At 39.0% G+C, this 24,121-nt stretch overlaps 1 protein-coding gene across 9 annotated transcripts in view; it reads right to left on the bottom strand.

Annotated features, from left to right (window-relative positions):
* The window catches only part of ptprk (protein tyrosine phosphatase receptor type K), a 610,212-nt gene that overhangs the window by 57,253 nt on the left and 528,838 nt on the right, over positions 1-24,121 (bottom strand). For 8 of the 9 annotated variants that reach the window (XM_080192477.1, XM_080192478.1, XM_080192479.1 and 5 more), the window contains 2 exons: positions 13,199-13,383; positions 1,599-1,686 (listed from right to left, as the gene is read on the bottom strand). In XM_080192477.1, coding sequence (XP_080048603.1) covers positions 1,599-1,686; positions 13,199-13,383 — 273 coding nt within the window. Of the gene's footprint in view, positions 1-1,598; positions 1,687-13,198; positions 13,384-14,313; positions 14,326-18,634; positions 18,671-24,121 lie in introns of all 9 variants that reach the window. The other variant, XM_080192485.1, reaches the window with a different exon arrangement.

The following is a 24,121-nucleotide window of genomic DNA, read 5'->3' as shown; positions in this document are numbered from 1 at the left end:
AACTTTAAAAAAATCTATAAGCAAATTAAGATCTCTTAATAATTCCAGCATCTTCTATTTTTGACTGCACCTAAGAAACCAGCTAATCTAGATCAGCCGCAACATTTAAAAGCTATGTCTCAAGGACAATCAAAGGATGCTGACCATATATTCTTCTATCTTTTTTATTGGACTCTGACTCTCCTTATTTCTGTTACCTGTTTTGTGTACATGTGGGTTCTAATGCACAAGGGCTGAATAGTTGACATCACGTTTTTAACCTTTTTTTCAGATCAAATGGTTGATAAATTAGCTTTCTCGTTAACACAATAAATCTTGTTTGAGTGGCTTCTTACTACTCCATAGCTTGAATGGTCAAACACATTCAGATATAAAAACGCATATCCTCATGAGAAATAAAAGTAAACATTTGTTGTGACCATCTGAAGAGGTTCAATACAGCGGAACCAGTTCACCCCTTTTCATTGGGCATAACATATGGGAAACAAATTTTAAAATCATGTGAACATACATCATTAAGCAAGCAATTTAAGAATCATATTCTGAGCAAGTTGTTTGGTCCAGGAACTGATTCTTTTCCTTTCCTGCGTAGTAACAATATACAAATTTTTGAAAATTGTAAATTTGCACTATCTGACATGCTTCAAGAAAAGAGCACTGCACATCTTTCAGCATATGGACGTGGAAAAGATTGCATTGAATATTATGTCCATGATGAAAGCTTATTATATGCTTGAGTTGTGGTTGCTTATTAGTGAAAATTACATACAACATTGCAAAAGGTAATTACAGTTTTGTATTACTACCCATTAAAGAACTTAATAAAAATTATGCAGTACAGAACTTTGTTCATTTGGCTGATCAGTTGTGCACTCACCTCTGCTGGTGGGTTGTACAGTCAAGCCTCACTCAATTAACTTTATAACAATATTTACAAAGGAGAAGTAGGTTTAAATGTCTCACAGGCAACATAATTTACATCCATGTTTAGGAAAAGGGATAAAAGATGAAATTCTGGAAATGATTCCATACAGGCTTCCAACGATAGGCTGCAATCAAAGGGAACACAGAGCAGTAACATGGCTGCAAACCAGAACCCTTGACTCCATTATCTGTCCCAATTTTGAACATCGCAATTAGTCTGATCTCAGCTGTGTATCAACCTCTAGCATCCATAATGCAGGATAAATGAGTGAACAATTAGAGAAACAGGCATCATCAGAAGTAACCAGCCTGGATTGTAATGGACAGATCATGCTCAACCAATTTATACTTTATGAGACAATCACAGTGTACATAGTTGAAGTGAATGGCTAGTGTTATAGTTGTAGATTTGTCAGCAAGTATTTGATAAGGTGCTTCTTGTTGCAGAACCTGAGTGTGTGACATGAAAAGAAAGGCAACAAAATGAATAGAAGATATTTTAGGAAAGAACAAGAGTGAATTTAAAATATTCAAAAGATTGCTGTATGTTTGACATTTTTCTGTTCCATAGAATAACCTGAAGAAATTCAGATTAAAAAGTTACATTCTCATAGAGACGTCCAAATTGTAATAACAATAAATTGTGGATCATAGCTGTTTATAGATCAACTCACAAGCTATAATATTTCCATAGCGATTCTTTGTTCTGTTCTGATCCTTCTTGGCAACATCCCAGGAAGCAGACTGCCCTTCAAAGAAACTCTGCAAAAGAACAATTTTGTTGACAAGAATGATTCCTGCCTTTCATGAAAGCCAACACATCTAAATTTCATAAAAATCTTCTAATTAACAACTCTTGCTTAAAATGCACTAATTATAGTAACTGCATTATTTTAACCAAAAGTGAATAATTCTAAATTCTATACACATATACTGTACAATAATAAAAAAGAAAAATTTTGACCATGGATAAATATTATACATGATGCACCTTCATGCATTTAAAAATACTTAGATGTAAAGATGATGTGCTGCAACCTGCATAGATATGGATCAAGGGCTAGAGGAGGAGGATTAGGCTGGATTGCTGTGCTCTGTCTGCACAGGCACAGTGGGCTGCAAAGCCTCCTTCCATGCCATAGATTTTCTAGGTCTCTTTGTTCACACTGAGGTGCCCTACACTGCAAGATTTAAACAGCATATTTTACATGAAATATTATCAGATCATTTGGGATGGTAAATTATTTAAAAGTCATTTTTGCGGGTGTGAAACATAATAAACTGCAGCAAATTTGAAGCAACATGTGGCTTTTCTGCTATTTCTTTAGCTAATCATAAAGTGCAAACAGGATTTGCTCAGAAACAGCAAATTTCTACAGGAAACGTTGCCAGCAAAACCACAACTACTGGCTCAATGGTTTGAACTATCTCGCATTTGTTTTCAAATCTCAAAACCCTGAGGTTTTGACATGAGACAAGCCAAAGAGATTACAAAAAACATAGTTGAAACAGTAATTCAATAAAAATAAGAACAAAAACCAGCACAGTACCATCTATACTCATGGCGAGTACTATGGCTAACGAATATATTGCTTTTCCAGGAAAAATAACAATCGCTATACTGGAATACTTTCTTAACACATTTAATTTCAGTTCTAATGAATCCCAATCTTCCGTGGTGTGAAAAAAATGACACAATATTGTTTTTCTGGTAATTTGTTACCAAATGAGTCGTAATCCTAATACACTGTCTATAAGGGCATATTCTGTACTTTCAGGTAAAACAATCAATTTTACTATATTCATTTGAAGTTGAATTTTGTTGGTTGGATAACAATGTGTTTGCAACAACTGAGAATCTAAATAATGAGAACCAAGCTAAGGAACAAGTGATTCAGTTTAAATAAACCAATTTTGTCTGCAAGTTACATCAGTGATTATCTGTCAGCTGCTGGTGCTGGTAGTCAAAATATTTCTAACACTGCTGTATGTATCTGCTTAAATCTGTTATAATCGTAAGGTTAATAAGTGTCTTATATTTTGGGTCTGTGTCTTTAACTTAAGAGAAAATGAAGGGGGTCATGTGACCAGCGCTGAAGTTTGCCCGACAGCAACCCTTAGTTCGCATGTTGGAGATTAAAAGGCGCCCGAATTACTTTTCTGGGAAGAAGCAGGGGCCAACAATGGATAGATCCAAGTGAATCTAAAATTCCAGAGAAGTGTTGAGAATCTCAGGTTGTAAACACTTGTGCTGCAAACTGTTCACTTAGCCCCAAGATGCAAAAGAGTTGTGCCCTCAAAAGATCGCTAATCAGCATTTCTACCTGGTTACAACGCTCAAGTGAGTCAATGCAGCCCGGGAAATGAGCTTTGAGGGGGGAAGGATTTCTAAAATATCTCGGAAAATTCACAGACAAGGTTAGTCTGCCAGGATCTGGGTCAAATTACAGATAGCGGGCAAAATTCCTGACAGTTCAGTGCGTTGGAATGTGGATTGAAGTTCGCAGCTTGATTCAAATGACCATATTTCTGAGGAGTTCAAACAAAGCGGCACAATTTGCCCTATAGGGAGAATTTCCAGGCCAGTTCTGGAAATTACCAATTTGAGAAAGGAAAAGAACAGAAGTAAAGCCTTGGGAGCTAAGAATTACTTTGGGACAATTGTAACAAATGCCAGATTTTTCGTATGTACTACAAATAAGAAGGGGTATTAAGAACATAAGAAATAGGAGCAGGAATAGGCCAACTAGCCCTTCGAGCCTGCCCCGCCATTCAATAAGATCATGGCTGATCTGTCGTGGCTCAGTTCCACATTCCCGCCCTCTCCCCATAACCCTTAATCTCCTCTCTCATCAAAAACCCATCAACCCGCGTCTTAAAAATATTTAGCGAGGCAGCCTCCACCACTTCAACGGGCAGAGAATTCCAGAGATTCACCACCCTTTGAGTGAAGAAGTTCCTCCTCAACTCTGTTCTAAACCGCCCCCCCTTTATCTTGAGGCTATGCCCCCTAGTCCTACTATCCTTTGAGCGGGAAGAGTCTCTCCACCTCTATCCTATCCATCCCATTCATCATCTTATACGTCTCAATGAGATCTCCCCTCATTCTTCTAAACTCTAACGAGTACAAGCCTAGTTTATTCAGCCTCTCCTCATAGTTCAACCCCCTCAACTCCGGTATCAGCCTAGTAAACCTCCTCTGCACTCCCTCCAAGGCTAAAATATCCTTGCATAAGTACGGCGCCCAAAACTGCTCACAGTACTCCAGCTGCGGCCTCACCAATGCCCTATACAGCCGCAGCAAGACCTCCCTACTTTTACATTCAATCCCCCTCTCGATGAAGGCCAGCATCCCATTCGCCTTCCTGACCACCTGCTGCACCTGCAGGCTGGGTTTTTGCGACTCATGCACAAGGACCCCGAGGTCCCTCTGCACCGTCGCCTGCTGCAGTTTTTCTCCACGTAAGTAATAATCCTTCCTACCATTATTCCTACCAAAGTGGACCACCTCGCACTTGCCAACATTAAATTCCATTTGCCATTTCCTGGCCCATTCGCCCAGCCTATCTAGATCCTTCTGTAGACTCTCCCCACCCTCCGCACAATTTGCCTTTCCATCAATTTTGGTGTCATCAGCAAATTTCGACACCATACACTCGGTTCCCTCCTCCAGATCATCTATATAAATGGTAAATAGCTGAGGCCCCAGCACCGACCCCTGGGGCACTCCACTAGTCACCATCTGCCAATCCGAATAGCACCCATTGACCCCCACTCTCTGCCTCCTATTTGACAACCAGTCCTCTATCCACACTAACACCCTACCCCCAACTCCATGCCCCCTGACCTTCTGCAATAACCTCGTGAGGTACCTTGTCAAACGCCTTCTGAAAATCAAGAAAGACCACATCCACCGGCTCTCCTCTATCCACCGCCGTAGACACATCCTCATAGAACTCCAGTAAATTTGTTAGACACGACTTCCCTTTAACGAAACCGTGCTGCGTCTGCTCTATCAAGCAGTTCCCCTCAAGATGCCTCGCTATTTCCTCCTTGATGACGGATTCTAACATTTTACCTACAACAGACGTTAAACTAACAGGCCTATAATTCCCCGCCTTTTGCCTGGCACCCTTCTTAAACAACGGCGTAACATTAGCCGTTTTCCAATCTTCCGGCATTTCCCCGGAATCCAGCGACGTCTGGAAAATAACCACCAAGGCATCCACTATAACCTCCGCCATTTCTTTCAGGACCCTCGGATGCATTCCATCCGGTCCTGGGGACTTGTCCACAATCAGCCCCTCCAGTCTGTCGAGCGCCACCTCTCTAGTAACAGTAATGTCATCGAGACCCTCCAGTCCTACCACCTTTCCATCTCTAACATCCGGCAAATTATTCACGTCCTCCTCCATGAAGACCGAAACAAAAAAGTTATTCAAGACCTCCGCCATATCCCCATCCCCTACCACTATGTCCCCCTTCTCATCCTCTAAGGGACGAATATTCACCCTAGCCAGCCTTTTCCTTTTTATATATTTATAAAAACTCTCACTATCCTTTTTCATATTAAGCGCTAGCCCAGCTTCATAGTTTCTCCTACCCTTCTTTATCAACTTCTTTGTCAATCTTTGTTGACATTTAAACCTCTCCCAATCCTCTTCTCGCCCACTATTCTATTCTGTGATTTTAAAATACAAGCTTCCTACAAAGATAGTGTTTAGTTTTTTTTATTATAGTAATTATCTTAAACATAGAAATCTTGTTACATCATCCTTTCAGCTATCAACTGGGAATTTCAAGTTTCTATTTAGAAGTTATCCCTCTCCACAGATGTCACTGAGCTGCAACTATGAGGTTGAGAGCTTTGTTGACAGCTCGCTTATATGTGTAATCACCTCTCAACTTAAGCATATGCAAGGAGAGGGGGAATGGGTGACCATCAGGCAAGTAAAGAAGGTAATGCAGATGATGTGAAAGTAATACAATACCAGTGAGAGAAAGGCTTCATCTTGCATGAGCAGCCAGAGCCAAATCCATGGCGCCATGGCTGGGTCAGCTATAGTAAGAAGTCTCACAAGACCAGGTAAAAGTCCAACAAGTTTTTGTGTCAGCTATGCCAGAGGACAGACAGAAGATTGGAAAAGCAATAATGATAGAGGATTTGATAGTTAGAGTAACAGACATGTGTTTCTGTGGCCGCAAATGTGGATGATATGTTGCCTCCCTGGTGCCGGGGTAAAGGATGTCACTGAGCAACTGCACAGCACTCTGAGGTGGGAGGGTGAACAGCCAATAGTTGTGGTCCACGTTGGTGATAATGACAACGGCAGAAAGAGAAATGTCGTCCCCAAATCAGTATTTTGGGAATTACAGCAAAAACAAGCAAGCAGAACGTTAATGTTAGCAATCTCTGGATTATTTCCAGTACAACATGCGATTATAGAAATTGAAGGATAAAGTAGATAAATGTGTGGCTGGAAAGATGTTGCAGGAGGGTGGGCTTTAGATTCCTAAGACATTTGGACCAATTCTGGGGATAATGAAATCCATTCAAGCTGAACGGATCTCACCCAAACACAACTGGGATGAGGCTCCTTGTGGGATAATTTGTTAATGCTTTGGAGGGCGTTTAAACTAAATTGGTAGGGGAGTGTGAATCAGGAGGTCAAAGCAGACAGAAACACTCAGGTGCACAGAACATTAGGAGGGTCGGAAATACAAAGTATTAGGTGGATGGACTAAGAAGGAATTGAATAATGTCTAAATTAGGGTTATTGTGCATGTATGTTAAGATGCACTGTGTGGTACATAAGATTGGTGAGCTGCAGATGATCATGTAGAAACATTAAGCAATAATGGAGATATGGCTCAAAGGAAGAACAAGACAGGCATTACTCCTAGATTCAAGATGTTCAGCAAAGATAGGGAAAGAATAAAAGGAGGGGATAGCATCATTGGTTAAGAAGAGGATTGCTATGCATCACAGGAATTTATTTGGCATAGCCAAGAAACAATAAACGTAAATGGTAAAAACATCAGTTTGTATGTTCTACAGATCACCTCCTAATGGGATTGCAAGGCAATGACAGAGAAAAGTAAGAATGATAAGCAGTTAAAAGGAGAGACTGGAATTAACATAATAGAGATTGTGATAGTAAAAATGTAAAGAACTGAGAACAGAAATCATTTGTAGAGTACATTCAGGATACACCAAGGTGCATTCAAATAGGGGAAAAAAACACACTCTGGATAATGAATAAGATAAAGTGCAAGATGAAGCAAAAGAAGTGCAGGTAACATATTAAATAGATAACACAATTGTGAATTAGGTGAAATGTTGGATGTGTTAAGAATTATTTTTTCACAGAATGAGGGCATCACCGAATAGTCTTTAATACCCATTCCTAATTGTTCTTGGGACGGTGGTGGTAATTTGGCTTCTTGAACTACTGCAGCCTACGTAATGTAGGTACAGCCAGTGCTGCTTGGAAGGGAGTTCCTGGATTTTGACCCAAAGACAATGAAGGAACGGTGATATATTTGTAAGTCATGATGGTGTGTGATTTTGATTTGATTTATATATAGTATTAGCATATAGTGAAAAGTGCACTGTACAGAGCATACTGTACATAAAGGAGAAAAGGAGAGAGTGCACATAAGAACATAAGAAATAGGAGCAGGAGTAGGCCATCTAGCCCTTCGAGCCTGCCCCGCCATTCAATAAAATCATGGCTGATCTGAAGTGGCTCAGTTCCACTTTCCCGCCTTCTCCCCAAAACCCTTAATCCCCTTGCCTATCAAAAACCTATCTACCCGTGTCTTAAATATATTTAACGAGGCAGCCTCCACCACTTCAACGGGCAGAGAATTCCAGAGATTCACCATCCTTTGAGTGAAGAAGTTCCTCCTCAACTCCGTTCTAAACTGCCCCCCCCCCCCCCCCCTTATCTTGAGGCTATGCCCTCTAGTCCTACTGTCCTTTCTGAGCGGGAAGAGCCTCTCCACCTCTATCCTATCCATCCCATTCATCATCTTATATGTCTCAATGAGATCTCCCCTCATTCTTCTAAACTCTAACGAGTACAAGCCTAGTTTATTCAGCCTCTCCTCATAGTTCAACCCCCTCAACTCTGGTATCAGCCTAGTGAACCTCCTCTGCACTGCCTCCAAGGCCAAAATATCCTTGCGCAAGTGCGGCGACCAAAACTGCACACAGTACTCCAGCTGCGGCCTCACCAGTGCCCTGTACAGTTGCAGCAAGACACTGGTTAGTTATAGCTAGGGTGTAGAGAAAGATCAACTTAATATAAGGAAGGTCCATTCAAAAGTCTGACAACTGCCAAGGCCAATGACCTAATCAATAAGTTGCTATTTGCTCACTCTGAAGGTTATTGACAACTTCATATACCTTGGATCATCGATTAGCAGGAAATTGCCTGTTGACGCTAAAATCACCACCACAATTGCCAAGGCCGTCGTTGTCATGTTAACATTGATAAGTCAAATCTGGATCAATAGCAAACTAGCTGAAAATACAAAGTTCTGTGTGTACCAAACTTGTGCTCTCAGCAACCTCCTGAAGGTTTTGTGAGATTCTAGAACTGTCATAGTGCACCAGAATTTGCAAACATGAGCCCGCTGTTCAGGAAAGGAGAGAGAGGGAAATTAGGGAACTACAGGCTAATTAGCCTGACATGATTATTCAGGAAAATGCTTGAATCTATTATTAGACATGTAATATATGGCACTGTGAAAATCACATGACTAAGCAGGCTCAACATGGATTTGCAAAAGGAAAATTGTGCTTACAATCATAGAATGATTACAGCACAGCAGGTCATTTGGTGCATCATGCCCATACTTGACAAAATTTTTTTGAGGTTTTAACTAGTTGGGTATATAAAGTGGAGTGAAATGGGACTGATGGATGAAGTGCATTTCAAATTTCTAAATGCATTCAATAAGATGAGGATTAGAAGAAACATATTGGCATAAATTGAGGGCTAGTTATCAATTAGAAATTGGAGGCTAGGAATGAATGGGTTATTTTCAGTTTGGCAGATTGATGAGGGAACCCAGCATAATAAAGTGCAATGTTTGCTGACAATACAAAGTGAGATCAGAAAGGAACCTGAGGAGAAGACAAAGGGACTGCAAAAAGATATAATAGATTAAACAAATGAGCAAAACACAGCAGATGGAACAAAATGTGAACAAGTGTGAATGTGGTGAGCAAATCAAAACAAGGGACTTTTTTTAAAAAATGGAGACTGAAATGTTTGTATTTAGAAGTGCTTGGCTGTCCTTGTAACAAATCACAGGAAATTAAGGTGCATGTATTTCAAGAATTAGGATGGCAAATTATATTTTAGCTTTAATTATAAAGGGATTGAAGCAGAGCTTTACTGTTGTTGTATAAGGGCATAATTAGACCTCGCCCAAAATAACATACACAGTTTTGGTTTAGCTACATAAGGATATATTTGCCTTACAAGGTGAAGACTGACAACAAGGATTTCTTTGATGAAGATTTGAATGTATGTTGCAGTATGTGGATGATTTACTCTTCGTTGCAACAGTTGATGAACATCTCAAATTATTGTTTGAGGTCATAATTAGATAATTTGATATCATAATTTGAGATCATATATCCTTATGTAGCTAAACCATAATTAAAAATGTTGTTTTCCTGGAAATCTTGATAACACTTAAGCTGAGTCCAGATGGTCACAAGATAGAAGTCATTTAGCAGTAGTCTCTGCCCAGTATCCAAGTCTTCACTTTGCTTTGGGATTGGTAAGTTACTTACATAGCTTTATTCCAGGTTCTGCAGAGATGGTCAAACCTCTCAATAGACTTTGTAAATGCTAGGAAGTCCAGGTATTGTTTCATGAACAGCAGAATACATGAATGCGATGAAGAAGTTAACAGTAGCAGTTACATGTAGGCTACCAGTTTAGTAGCCATTTCATTTCAGGTGGAAGCAGTTTCCACAAGGAAGAATATAGCGACAATATTAGGACACAGGTATCCAGTATGTCTTGGCATCCTACAGGCAACAGGCCTTATTTATTAATAATATTTATTAGCTATCTTTTGGATAGTAATGCTATTTCACTTATCAGGGGCCTACAAAAAATCATCATTCCTTCACCTCAATTTCTTTTGAATTTATAGTTGAAACCAGGAGACATTTTAGTAACATCACTAGAATTACAGTAAGTGTCTGCTTAACTTTATTTCACTTTCATGTCATTAATTTAATGTCATTTTATCCAATTAGCATTGCCAGTTTCACTTTAGCACCACAGACTTCCTCTTCTGCGACCTGCCTGTTCACATGACCTTTTCGGAGCACTTGCGCTCTCGTTCTCCATTTCTCTTTCCTCCATGGCCGACCTTGTTCCGCAGTCTTGCCTCTGGATACTGCTTCCTGGCCATGCCTCCGATGTTGCATCCCAGCCTCTGTTCTTACCTTAGTCCCTGGGTCTGTTCTTGCAGCTTCACTCTCGCCTCCTCCACTGGCTTCACTCTCGCCTCCTCCACTGGCTTCACTCCTGGCTCCTCTGCTGCTGAATTTGCACTGAAGTCCTGAGACCCATCTAGTGGCAGACATTGGTCAGCTAAGGGAGTCTTATGTCTCCATCTGCTACCTGCCACCAGATGGAGCTTCCTCAATCTAAGAGTATTGTACTTTAGGTGAGTGTACTGTAATTTCTTACTGTGTTGTATATTCTACTTCTTTTATATTTAAAGACATATTTTATTTTGGAAGTCATTTTAGCAAAGAATGCACAGTGCTGCACATGTATCATGGTGTTTCAACTTGTACATCATTTTATCCAGGCAGAAATGTCTGAAGGAACCTAACTGTGGCTCTAACATTGTTTCCTATGGGAACGTAGCACTCACTTAAAGTCACAATTTTCAAATGCACCACCACAACTTTAACTGACGACTCCTTGCACTTCACAGAGACTTATATGTGACCTCCACAAGGTATTACTCTTCTTGTCTCAAAGACCAGTCTCACAAATGGCCTTTACCATTGATGGATTATGAGCAGCATTCAATTTGCCCTATTGAAGCTGCTCTTGATGTTCATCTTGATGGTCCTTTATGCCATATCATGGGAGTTCCTCACACAGGACTGGCAGCAGCGTTGCCCGAGTGTACCCTCAAGTTCAAGTGGGAGTTGTGTTCACAAACAGGGCATAAAAAGACAAACTCAGTTTACAATACTGAGTTTGTGTTTTTATATGCCCTGTTTGTGGACAACTCCCACTCACCTGATGAAGGAGCAGCACTCCGAAAGCTTATGGTTTGTGCTACCAAATAAACCTGTTGGACTTTAAACTGGTGTTGTGACTTAATTACTGTGCTTACCCCAGCCCAACACCATCATCTCCACATCATAAAAATATAGTCACAGCACATAAGCAGAACAGTTCTAAACACACACAGGGTAACAATGCAGCTGATATATCTGGAGATTCATTCCAAGAGTTACAGAGTACAGTAACATACGAGATGCAGCTAATCCTGTTTCAGGGCCTGCAATAGATTAGATGTTACTTCAGTCTGAACACGACACATGTTCAGGTACTTATTTATTCCTATTTGCAAGGTCATCCTCTGCCTGCCCCTACTTGATGGGCTCTCAAAATCTTCTTTCTTCTGAAGGCTCCCCTGGTTTGTTAATGTAGAGGCGAGGGGCAGACAGACGGCCAGAGGGCGAGGGGCAGACAGACGGCCAGAGGGCGAGGGGCAGACAGACGGCCAGAGGGCGAGGGGCAGACAGATGACCAGAGGGCGAGGGGCAGACAGACGGCCAGAGGGCGAGGGGCAGACAGACGGCCAGAGGGCGAGGGGCAGACAGAGAGAGGGATGATCTGCGAAAGAGGCACAGAGAGAGAGAGAGAATGTGAATGGTTACCTGGGAACTGTGCAATGTGGTGCTTCAGCAGTTAAAGTAAACTGAATCTTATGCAGCTAAGGTTGTCTGAGAAGTTGTGCATTGGAAAATAATGCACTCAAAACTGAAGTCTTAATGCTCCAAACAGACATTTATGCATGTTAGCATTGACTTGGCAAGCAAAAACCTTGAAGGACATCATGATGCAAAAGAAAGATCCCAGTGTCAAAGGATCCATGGGAAAAACAGAATGAAGCACATTGAACTTGCATATTGTGCCATACCCGCATGATGAAATGTTAAGTATCAATCTTTATTGCTCAATAAACCCCATTTGCTTGCAATTTAAATGAATATTCATTCTTTTCACTAAAGTGACTACTCCTCAACAAGAATTTTTCTACTACTAGTAGCTTGTCATACAATGAGACACTGAGTACACTTGGCCTATGTTTCCTGGAGTTTAGAAGACTGAAAGGTGATCTTATTAAAATATACTAAATTCTTAAGGGGCTTGACAAGAGGTTCGGAGTCTAGAAATAGTGGTCACAATTTGAGAATAAGGGATTGGGTATTTAGGACTGAAGCCGAGGAGAAATTTCTTCATACAATTACTTGTGATTCTTTGTAAAAATTAGTTGTTGAGTATATTCAAAATTGAGATTGATAAATTTATGGATATAAGGTGAATAAGGGCATAGTTTGGGAAAGTGCAATTGAGGTAACAAAAACTATCCACAATCTTATGGAATTGCAGAGCAGCCTTGAACGGCATACGTTCCTTAAGTCTGCCTTATTTCAAGGAGACATGTTTTATCAAGCTAAACTAATTGAATCTGATGATAAATTTCAGGTTTGTACATTAATCGTACATTGGAATAAAGCTGCTTAATAATTCAAAGCAAGCTTGCATCATCTACTTGTAACTTGGGGTTACGTTCAGAAAGATTTAAAAACTACTGCTTGAAAAGACAAATCCTACGCAGATCACAAGAAGCGTGTAATTTTTGCACGTCAGCTTGATTCTGTCGTATAACAAGATTAGGGGAAGTTCTAAGCAAGACCTTAACATTCCCAGACCACTTGCAGCGCAATTAACACCTCTGAACCCACAAAGGCTGACCCAGTTTTGTTAACATACGCTCAACAGCATTGTGCAAAGTTAGGCTGGAGGATTTTGCTTTCATATAGAATAATCACCAAGCTAGCCATGTTTCAGAGTTAAATATTACTGTGAATAGCAAGCTTGGCTAGGCCCCAAAACATTAGTGCATCCTTGCATATGAGAAAGCTAGATTTCAAGTTACACATTGTCTTATTGTATAGTTATTTATGAGTCTTGCACAATATTTTTACCTCATATTCCTCTTTGAAACCATAGCCCTCTGATGTTTTCATCAAGTTGATATGCTGCAATAAGTCTGCAACACGAATAGCAGGATGGAGTTGGCCAGTCTGGTATGGAGACTCCGTGGGGTCACAGTGATAACGGGGAACATCTAATAAGCGGCTTGACTCTGCTGATACTGTGTGGTTTTCATCTAGGTGGATAAAGAATGATTTATTAAGTGCACAACTCCTCCACAAATTGCCTGACGCACTGGAGGTAAATTATATGCAGTTTTGGAAATGTTGACTTGCCTTGCAATTCGAAGAAACAATCTTACAAAAAAAAGTTTGCAATGGAAGTGACTGAAGTCTACCTACACATTTCTACTGGATAAGCATAATCCAAAGTTATAATTCAAATTAATGCAGAATCCAATGACCTAATCATAGCTATATAAATGTTTATAAAATCATTGTAGCCAATGCATATGTATACAAAATGCCTACATAAGTTCTATTCCCATAGGCTTTGTTCTGAAACATAAACTTTGTATGCAATGTATTATAAGTTAGAATTTGTCTGCTCTTGGCTTCAGAATTAAACAAATAATTTATTTGGAAATAAGCAGTATAATCTATTCAGCATGTTTCACTATTTATTTCTACTTTTGTTCAATCACATACCTGGCATGCCTACAGGGAAATGCACAGAACCATTTAGAAAATATATAAAGGTGGCTTATATCCACTTAACATGAGATGTATCCAATATCATAATACTGGTAGAAATCCAATGCTGTAAATGCAAAATTTCCCTTCCTAAAATCTGTAACTGAATAATTATTTAAACCAATTCAGATCTTGTGCTTGCACAGTTATTGGCTGACCAATACTCAAAAGAGGACATTGCAGTAGTGGAATGCTCCAATCCAGGAAAAGGGAACTGATTTGAGATTGAAAGGCATAGATCTGTTCAAATAGTGGGTCCATGTGATTTATCCTTCAATACTGACATATGTGAAAACAGTCATAGGTTCATAAATCCTATCAAGAATTCATGGACAAATATACATTTCACCATATTACATAGTTTCTACACATCCTACATTGCCCATTGTTGTTTTGCAAAATACACCACTCACCTGCAATGGGCACTTTGTCAAAAAGAGCAGCAAAAAACAAAAAAAAAACACACATTCAGGTTCAGTGCAACTTTGACGTATAGATATAAAATTTAATCCAAATCATATTTTTATTGTCTGACTCATTTAAACCTTTTAATTTTAGGGTTGAATCTGAACCAATTTAACAGGCTATATTTGTTTTGTCCAGCAGTGATTTTGAAATGAAATAAAAACCAAATAGTAAACAAAACAATGTCCTCCCAGGACTAATGGATACAGTTACACTCCAACATAATGAAAGAGATTTGAGGACATGATGCTACGACAAATCAAGCACTTTCTAACAGGATTGGGATCTTATCCTGGACATTGTGGCACTCTATTTTCTTTAAAATATAGTTCTAGTTTTCAATTTTTGCACTGTCTGCAACCAACAGAAAATGCACATTATGCAACTGTGACGTTACAGCACTTGGAGAAGACCAATGCATAGTGATATCAGTAAAAACTACCACTAATTTTGTCACATATTGACACTGCTTGAGAAATGCATGCAACATCATGTGACCATGCACATCACATGGAATTACAAAAAATACCCAAAAATATTACGATCAAGTCTGGGATGGTTTCACAGAAAAACAATTATTTTACATTATTCAAGTGAGGATTATCTGCACAGATGATTTTGGTGGTCTAGGCAAAGGACTGAACAACCATAGAAGAATCGTAACTGTGTAGGAGGTGGCCTTATAGTCACTTTAGCCCATGCAGAGTATATTAAAGTCAATCATGGTTTTATTTATTCAAAACTTGGCCTTTATTGCTAACAATCAAATTATGATAATGCATTGTACAGTTTGACATTAAATTACTTATGTTCAGCAATAATAAAATATAGGGGAACTCTTCAGGAATTTTCGATTTGTGGAGTGAAAAATTATATCAGAAAATGAACTATGCCAAAAAGCAAAGAATGACTGCACCATTCTCTTCCCCTCAACCTGGCAAAAAAGGTCAGTGAAATAACTTGCAAGCATGTTGCATTTCATATATTTAAATATTTTTTACAGCTTTAATAGAATTAAACATGTAAAATTAACATGTTCATGCAGTGACAGGTGCTCATTGTTATTACACAGATTTCCCACATGTGAGATGAGTCAGTGTCAATAGCTTTGCATACTTTTCTCTAGTTATTTATTTCAAGTGAACTTCATAAGACAAGAGTGCACATATTTATGATTTTATACTACTGAACATTGCCATGTTCATATCATGAGCCGAATTTCACTGGCTCCTGGATGGCAGGTCACATTGGGTTGCTGGTAAAATGCTGATGAGCCAAGTTGGAATTGTTCTTTGGCACAATCTTGCTGCTGAATCGTTTTCCTAGTGACATGGCTGGGAGTGAAATAGTTGTCTGCCTCCGGTAGCTGGACACTTAATTCAATAATGAAGGGCCTTGTAAGCAGCTGTTAGTAGTTCCCCACCACATGGGGACACTTCCAGCTGCAAGGAATTATCTCCCCTAAGGGTTCCTGCCACCAGAGCCGGAGGCTTAGTGGCCCAAGGTGAAATCCAATAGCAAAGACCATTCCCATGGTTCCAATATCATCACCAGAATTCCCTTGCTTGGCCCAGGCAGAGAAAAAAATATTTCTGACTCCCCTGCAAGGACAACTCAAACTGTAAACGTCCTCCCGTTCTCCTTGCAGCTTTGCTTTTCAATAAAACTATTTCATGCTTGTTGAGATGGATCGTAGATTACAGCATTAACTACCTCTATAAAGTATAACTGCATTGTTTGCACAGTCACAATGATCCCTCTAATTTAGGCAGAGTTCTACCGTAATACCACTATGGGAGCAATATTGTTTAATTTAGCCCAAATTCTTTTAAGCTGAATGTTTGGCTGCAATGCTTATCTGTGGGAATTCCTCTTGCATTTTGTGAATTATAAGTACTGAAGTTGCATTAAAAGCATCTGTAGATCATCTACAAATCGTTAATTTTGATTCCAAAGTGTAATCCAGCAAATGTGCAAGGGATGATCAGCATTTTTTAAAATCAAAAGTGGCAGAGGTTTGACAATTAATAAAAAACAATTACTCAATACTAGATTTTGGCTTTTAGCTAAACTTGCTTTCACGTCTTTTCCCTCTGTGTGCACTGAGTTCAGCAGGTGACAGGGACCTCTAATACCTCACCCAAATCAACCTTTTATAAAAGCATCAACAAGCTACTCAAAAAGGGAAAAAAAATCTCAACTGAGCCCAATCCTGTCATCCTGTAGAAGTTCTGTTTATTAGCAACAGAAACCACTGCTGCTAACAAATTTAGGGGCCCTGAGACAAAATGAGGCAATGTCTGTGCCCTTTTTTGCAAACAACAGTAAACTTAGTGTAAACTTTGGATTGAGTCCTTTGCTCAGATCTTGGCTGATTGAGCCATCTGATTCATTCATTATGCAGTACAGAATTCAAACAAACTCATATCATCAGACATAAAGGATGGAAGAGGACTTCAAAAAACAAAAATCAGCTGGAACCATTTTCCTCATGAAATTTCTCAATTGCAAGGTGATTTTAATGTCCTAATTGATTGTATACATAGATTCATTCTGAATTACAGCCCTCATTCATTGACCTGAAAAGCAACATGGAGTTGACAGATGCAACATGGGAAATGCAAAACACACAACTTCAGCAGTATCAAGTTGGCAACTGAAAACAAATTGATGAAATACTGTTAAAGTTTGTATCTGAACATTAAACTTGCCAAGAGGAACCTATGCTGACTGTTGTATGGAATTTTAGATTCTTCCTCATTCATTCAAGTTCCATAAAATGTAAGAAGGACTATTATCCTTTTCCATGACCTATTAAATGCTCAGTTCCCTGGTAAAGAACAAACAGAAAACATTGCCATTGAATCCTTTTCCTTTTACATTTCCCAATGACACAGCATTGTCAGAATTGGAAACAACTTCTTCAGTGAACGGAAAAAACATTTCAAGGCCTGTAGAACTTTTGATTACCTTCTTGGAGAAGCAGAGTAATATTGACTTTTCTAAGTTATATGTTAAGTATATATTCCATCTTTGGAATTCACCTTTTTGAGTGTGCATGTGTTTATGCGTTAGAGAAAGAGTAAGGAATGGGTGTTTGTTGCATACATTTCCAGATGTTGAGAGAAATAAATGTTTATATTTTAATTTAAATTTGTAATAAATTCTGTTAAGTGTCTGTTCTTTAAAGGCACAGCACAAATAAAAATATATTTTGTTGTGGTCAATCAAGAGATGGGACAAAGGGAAGGATTACCCCACTGTCTTTGGCCCATGGCACAAATTCCATTCCCCAGCCTGATTCCACCTCCCTCCCTTGGTAAAATTTTTGAGCTTGAACCAGACCATCTGCAACCTTAGTATTGCATTTTAGCCCAGAATGTGTTTCCAATCACATATCCACACCATGACTAAGATCACCTACTTCCACCTCCACATTTCCTGACAGCCGCGTCTCAGCTCCTCTGCTGCTGAAACCCTCATCCTTTGCCTTAGCTTTTCCAGACTAAATTATTTCCCTGGCTGGATTCCCATCTTCCAACCCCAATGTATCGAAGCTCAATTGCAAAGAGAAATCGTGTGTCAATTCTACCAAGAAGTCTACTTCCAACTCAAGGCTAGACAGAGAACATCCAGTAGAATGTTGGATATCCTTGCTTCAAGGAAACTGTTTGAGCTAACCCTTTCATTTTTGCACATGTTAGGACAGTGGCCACACGATCAAACATCTTGCAAAGTCTAAGATGGTACACAGAGATGATGTGGGTATTGGTGATTGGAAATTACAGCAAAACTGAATTATAAAATCTAAGGGATCAGCAGAAAAAAAAACTTTTATTTCTTCAACGTTATGTCAAAACTTATTTTTTTAAAAAAAGCTTATTCCTTAAAAAAGACAAGAATTTTGTTTGAAATTTTAAACAACTGATAGGTAGATTTTTTCTCTCCCCACTCGAATTCATATGTTGTATGCAGAATCAATTTTAGATAGCTACATGGTTTCAAATGTTTTGCTAGTTGCAACATACAAAGTAAAAATGTTTCCAAAATTCTTCGCTCAAATAGAAAATTATTTGTGATTTATGTGTATTCATTAGTCTTTCTCCTCTCACTCTCTCCATCATGAAACCACTATTTCGAATGAAAAAAGCAGAACACCTTTTCTACTCCATTAAACATTCACACAGACACAACTTGTTTACATAGTCATTAAACATGCAAAACACACAAAGTCATGCATCAGTTGAGGATATAGAGTTCAGTCCTCACCTAATACAGCAGTCGGAACAAGTGGATCATTAGGCACTGTAGGAAAACATATCTCATGAAGCAAACAGATCGGCATCAATTATTTTCTTCGGTAGAAGTGACATATTATTTTAAACTGCTGAAATTTAGTGCAAAGAGAATTACAGGTCAACTATTTCAGGCTTTAGCATTAACTTATGAGAAAAACCATCCTTACAGCTCCTTGCATCCAAAGATCAAATTCATAAGTGCTTTCTATGAATATGCTGTTTGTATTAAAAAGCAGTAGCATAAAGAAAAACGTAGAGTTTTAATGGGATTCAGACAGATGGTCAATTATCTGGATGATTTAGAAACTAGACAGGTATTCATTACCAAACAGATTAGCTAAGGAATTATTAAGGCTGCAATAGCATAATTGACTTTTGGTTCCAGCTTTGTTTTTTTAATTGCTTGATAGAACTGACAAAAAAGACAAAATTCCATTTAAGTTAATGTATTCTACATTTTTTGAAATAGAATGCCACTAGAGTCTCAGTTACATTTTTATTTATAAATGTTGTCCTGTAGAGTACTGGTAATTGATTTGTAAAACCATCTAATCTTTTAAAGAGATCAGATCAGACCACAATAAATCTTCTGTCCAATAATATGAAACTGAGAGATTTTCGTCTACTTTTGCTACTACTAACTATATTTTGATTACCTATAATTACAGAAATAGCCAAGCATACTTATTGAATAGCTAGAGATAGGAGCATGAGAAAATGGACAGCGTAGCTCAGTTGTTCCAGGATAAAGTTAGAAACTCAACTACCTGCAGCTATTTACACCATTTAACCATGGGATACAAAACATCAGGAATGGATATCATTGACAAAAGCAGACAAATAAATCAGTGCATGCTGGTCAAATGGCAGTATGCTAAAATGCTGAGATTCAGTTTCTTGATCTATTTTAAGATGTAGGGAAGATTGAGTGATGCATTGATATAATATCCATAGCTGAAGAAAGCAGCAACAAATCACCTCGATCATTAAAATGCACTTCTTAGTTAAAGACAAAAATGGAAGAGGGTTAATTCTCCAGACTTATTTCACACTTAATTATTTCACAGAAATGAACTATGATAGAGTCTGTAATTGAATTGCAGAAGGCCATGTGTAAGAGCAAATATAGCTCTCTTGTTTCAGTGATTCTCTCATATTTTCACCATTGAACAGCAAGTTAGATAAATGTTAGCAAAGAAATCAAGTATAAATTATGGATAGCACATTTCTACTTCAAAAATTTGAAAACAAAATCATTTAAAATTAAAAAATGTTAACTTATTTCCCAGTGCTCAATTTTTTTTGTCCTTTTCTCCAAAGGCATGAAATATTGTGAAGTTACCAACAATTTTCCAGAACCATAACCTTTCCAATGTGAACCTTCACAGTAGGTATCATCAACAATGGGGGACATCTTGGCCAAATCTGATCCTATTTGCACCTGACACTGAGACAAGCACACCTTCCGGCAGCCAGGAAAGTATCAGCAGTTTGCACCTTGTGGATTTTTCTCTCCTAATTCAAGTTCATTGAGCAAAGTGTCTCTTCTCAACTTCTAGCTTAGCCAAAATTAACAACTTAACGTGGACTTGGGATTTATAAACTAACTGGTGGGTACAGGCAGTAGCGTAAAAGCTCAGTTTTTGGTGATTGTTTTTGAAAACTTGCTTTATCAGTGACTGTTGACAATTACATTCCTAGTTTGGATGAGTGTGAAAGAGTTAAATTAATTATATAAAGTTTTGATTCAGCTGCACAATTTAAACTTTGTATACATCAGTGCAATTCTGACTGAAGCGACTTCAAATTAAATCAGTATATCAAGACAGTTATCAGCACGTAGCTGGAATTGTACAAGAATTTCACATACCATGAGTTATTTCTTTGAAATGTGACCATCATTGCTATGAAAATAACATGACTGTCAGTTTGCACACAGCAGGATCCCATATATGTTTTGAATTCTACTTGGGATTTCTAATATTTACTTTGAGCACTTCAATTTGATACCTAATCATCAGAATAGTCTCCAGAAGTACAGCATCCCTTCGATACTGAGGTGAAATGTAAACCTAGATCATGTGCTCAAGTTGCAGTAAAAAGTCTGACAATACCAGGTTTAAGTCCAACCGATTTATTTGATAGTAAACTCGCAAGCTTTCGGGGTTAGTCCCTTCGTCAGGTGAATGGAGTGTTCTGGCCTCAGACAGAGCATATAAAGCACAGACAGTCTACAGATTACTGATTAGAATGCGAATCTTTACACCTAACCTGCTGTTCAAGTCTTAAAGTGTCGGCCACTTTAAGACTTGAACAGCAGGTTAGGTGTAAAGATTCGCATTCTAATCAGTAATCTGTAAACTGTCTGTGCTTTATATGCTCTGTCTGAGGCCAGAACTCTCCATTCACCTGACGAAGGGACTAACCCCGAAGGCTTGCGAGTTTACTATCAAATAAATCGGTTGGACTTAAACCTGGTATTGTGAGACTTTTTACTGTGTTTACCCCAGTCCAATGCCGGCATATCCACCTCAAGTTGCAGATCAGGGCTTGATCGAAAGTGGGGATATTTTGATATAGTTGTACAGATGTTGCTGTGCACAGTCTGGGTCTCATTTAAGAAAGGACATAATTGCACTGGAAGCAGAAAGGAGAAGGCTCACTTGACTGCTTCCTAGGGTGATAGAGTTATCTTATGAGGAAAGATTGGGCCTGTATCCCTTCAAGCTTAGAAGAACGGGGGGTTGATCTTATTGGAACATACAAGGTCCTGAGGGGACTTGACAGGGTGGAAGCTGAAAGGATGTTTCCCCTTATGGAAGGGACGAGAACTAGGGGCACCGTTTAAAAATAAGGGATTCCCTATTTAAGATTAAGATGAAGGGAAATATTTTTTTCTGAGAAGGTCCTAAGTCTGTGGAACTCTCTTGCGCAGAGGTGGGGACACGGAGCATTCTTAAGGTTGAATTAGACAGATTCTTAATTGACAAGAGAGTCAAAGGATATAAGGGATAGGAAGAAAGGGGGAATTGAGGTCACAAATGGATCAGCCAAGTTCTTACCAAATGGTGGAGCAGGCTTAAGGAGCTGAATGGGCTATTTCTGTTTCTAATTTATATGTTTGTAAGCCTGTGAATTAGAGGTGAGAGCTGCCAGTTGGATGCTGATACTTACCACCCCCTCTCTGTCCCCAGATCAATCGAGAAGAGACTGGGAATGGTGGAGAGTTAAAAATTTACAAATCTGAAATACGCCCCAACTTGCTGCCAATCTGTCTGTCACTGTTTTCACAACAGTCATTTTTACCGCCATATCGATGTCCTATTTATGGAGGAGGAGTAGGCCATTCAGCTCCTTGAGCCTGCTCTGCCACTTAAGATCATTTCTGATAGGGACCTCAAGTCTGTATTTTGCCTACCCACAATAACCCATCACCCCTTGCTTACCAAGAATCCATCCACCTCTGTTTTATAAATGTTCAAACACACTGCTGCCAAGGCCTTTTCAGGAAGAAAATTCCAAAGACTCACGACCCTCAGTAAAAAACATTTAATTCATCTCTGTTTTAAATGGATGACCCTTTAGTTTTAGATTCTCCCAAAAGAGGAAACAACCTCTCCACATCCACTAAAGTGGAGAGTGGCTTGGGGAGGAACTTCCAGGTGCTGGTGTTCCCCTACCACCACAATCTTTTCCAGACCCCCTTTAAACCAGTTATCTTTCCCAGTTTCCACAAACCATCCCTACATGTCCTTGACTGTGGCCTCCTACTGCAGATTTCCCCACTCCAGCCACTGGCCAACCTCTTTAACTTTCACAGCATGGCAATGCATTAGCAATGCCATTGAGGCATTAAAACCATATGAAAACAAATTGGTAATGTACAAGGAGGACTGAGAATGGACTATATATTGGTAACTTGATCTATTGGAAGGTGTTAAACATTGGGTAGGATGATCATGATAATTTTGTTAGGAATTTCATAGGTTGATTCAGAGACTTACAACAGACCAACTGAAATGGATACTCTGGGCTGGATTCTCCAGCCACACTCGCGCCATGGTTAGAAAATCCCATCCAAGGTCAATGGGCCTTTGCATAGGACCATGTGCCACCCGCTGCAATTCCTGTGGCAGGTGGGACAGTAAAATTTCCCCCCTCTACCTCAAATCTGCCAAATTTTGTGTTAACGTTTCTCCACTGTAATCCCACTGACTTGCTATCTTCTTTTATGAACAATGATCGATCTTTTAAAAAAAAGAGGATTCTACTTCAACGCTGAGTACCACCCTTTGCAATCTTTCCTAAGTTTGCTTTGGATCTTTTTGTGGGTGGTACAGCTCAATTGTGACCTGAATGGATGGTACAATATGCTGGAGTGGCAGAGTGACCAATCTTTTTGGAGCAACCCAAACAAACTACTCCTGCTGCTATTTGAGATTTAACATATAGTAATCTGCTCCATTTAGTTATCATATACAGCATCGAATAACCCTACTGATGAAGGTCACTCACCTGAAAATCTAACTCTATTTATCACTACAAAGATGCTGGCACCTGCTGGATATTCAGAGCATTTTTTGTTTTTGTTTTCATCCACCAACTCTGTTTTCAACTGATGAAAGTTGCTCTACTATGTTCGATAAATTCAACTTGTAACGTGAATAGACAGAAAACCCAAAACATGATACATCACTACATTTGATTCCTCTCCAATGCCCTCATTCACCTCCCACAACTAATAGATTTTTAGTCTATTTTCTAAAGCGCGAACAAAGTCACTCATGCCTTTAGCCTTCCACTTAGGAACTTTTTATGCAAATAATTTATTGAGTGTAAAGGAGAAATCGCAGGAAACTTCTCCTCTTACTGTTAGTCTTATTCTGTCCTCAAAACTTAGAGGTTAATGGTAATAATGAGGTACAGGAAGCCTTCTTCATTTTCTCTTCCCTACTCCAGCACTTGCCAGTGTTTGAACTAGGAATTTCCTGATCTATATGGTTCAACTAATCACTGAAGTAACTAAACCATTGTGAGAAGCTACATAACCTTCCTGAACAAGCGGGATCTTTTCACACATGTGGCTATTATTTTCTATCCACTGCCTCCCCTGATTACATGAGTCTTGTCAATTCTGTGTTCAAGTCTCAGGAACTTGTACTGCAAAGCCATAAATTGCTAACCTTTACAAATACAAGGAAATAAAATCCATTCAAGTAGGTGGCCTCAAGGGGATTCCCAATATTATTTGTGCACAATCATCCTGATATAAACCAGCAGAAACTATCCTCATTTCTATAGCTGATTTAATGTAAAAAAAACCCAAAAGCCATTTTAAAGAGGGGAAAATAAAATGGAACAATGTCAAGTCCTGATGGGAGTATCACCTGACATGACCAAAGATTTAGTGGTTAAGATGGGTTTTAAACAGCTTTTAAAGGTGAACAGAATGTAGCAG

This window comes from Carcharhinus amblyrhynchos, chromosome 7 (genome assembly GCF_965287045.1).
Source record: "Carcharhinus amblyrhynchos chromosome 7, sCarAmb.v2.hapA, whole genome shotgun sequence".
In the NCBI taxonomy this organism is placed as follows: Eukaryota; Metazoa; Chordata; class Chondrichthyes; order Carcharhiniformes; family Carcharhinidae; genus Carcharhinus; species Carcharhinus amblyrhynchos.
The sequence above is the reverse complement of the archived record's forward strand: the minus strand, read 5'-3'. Positions and strand labels throughout refer to the sequence as shown.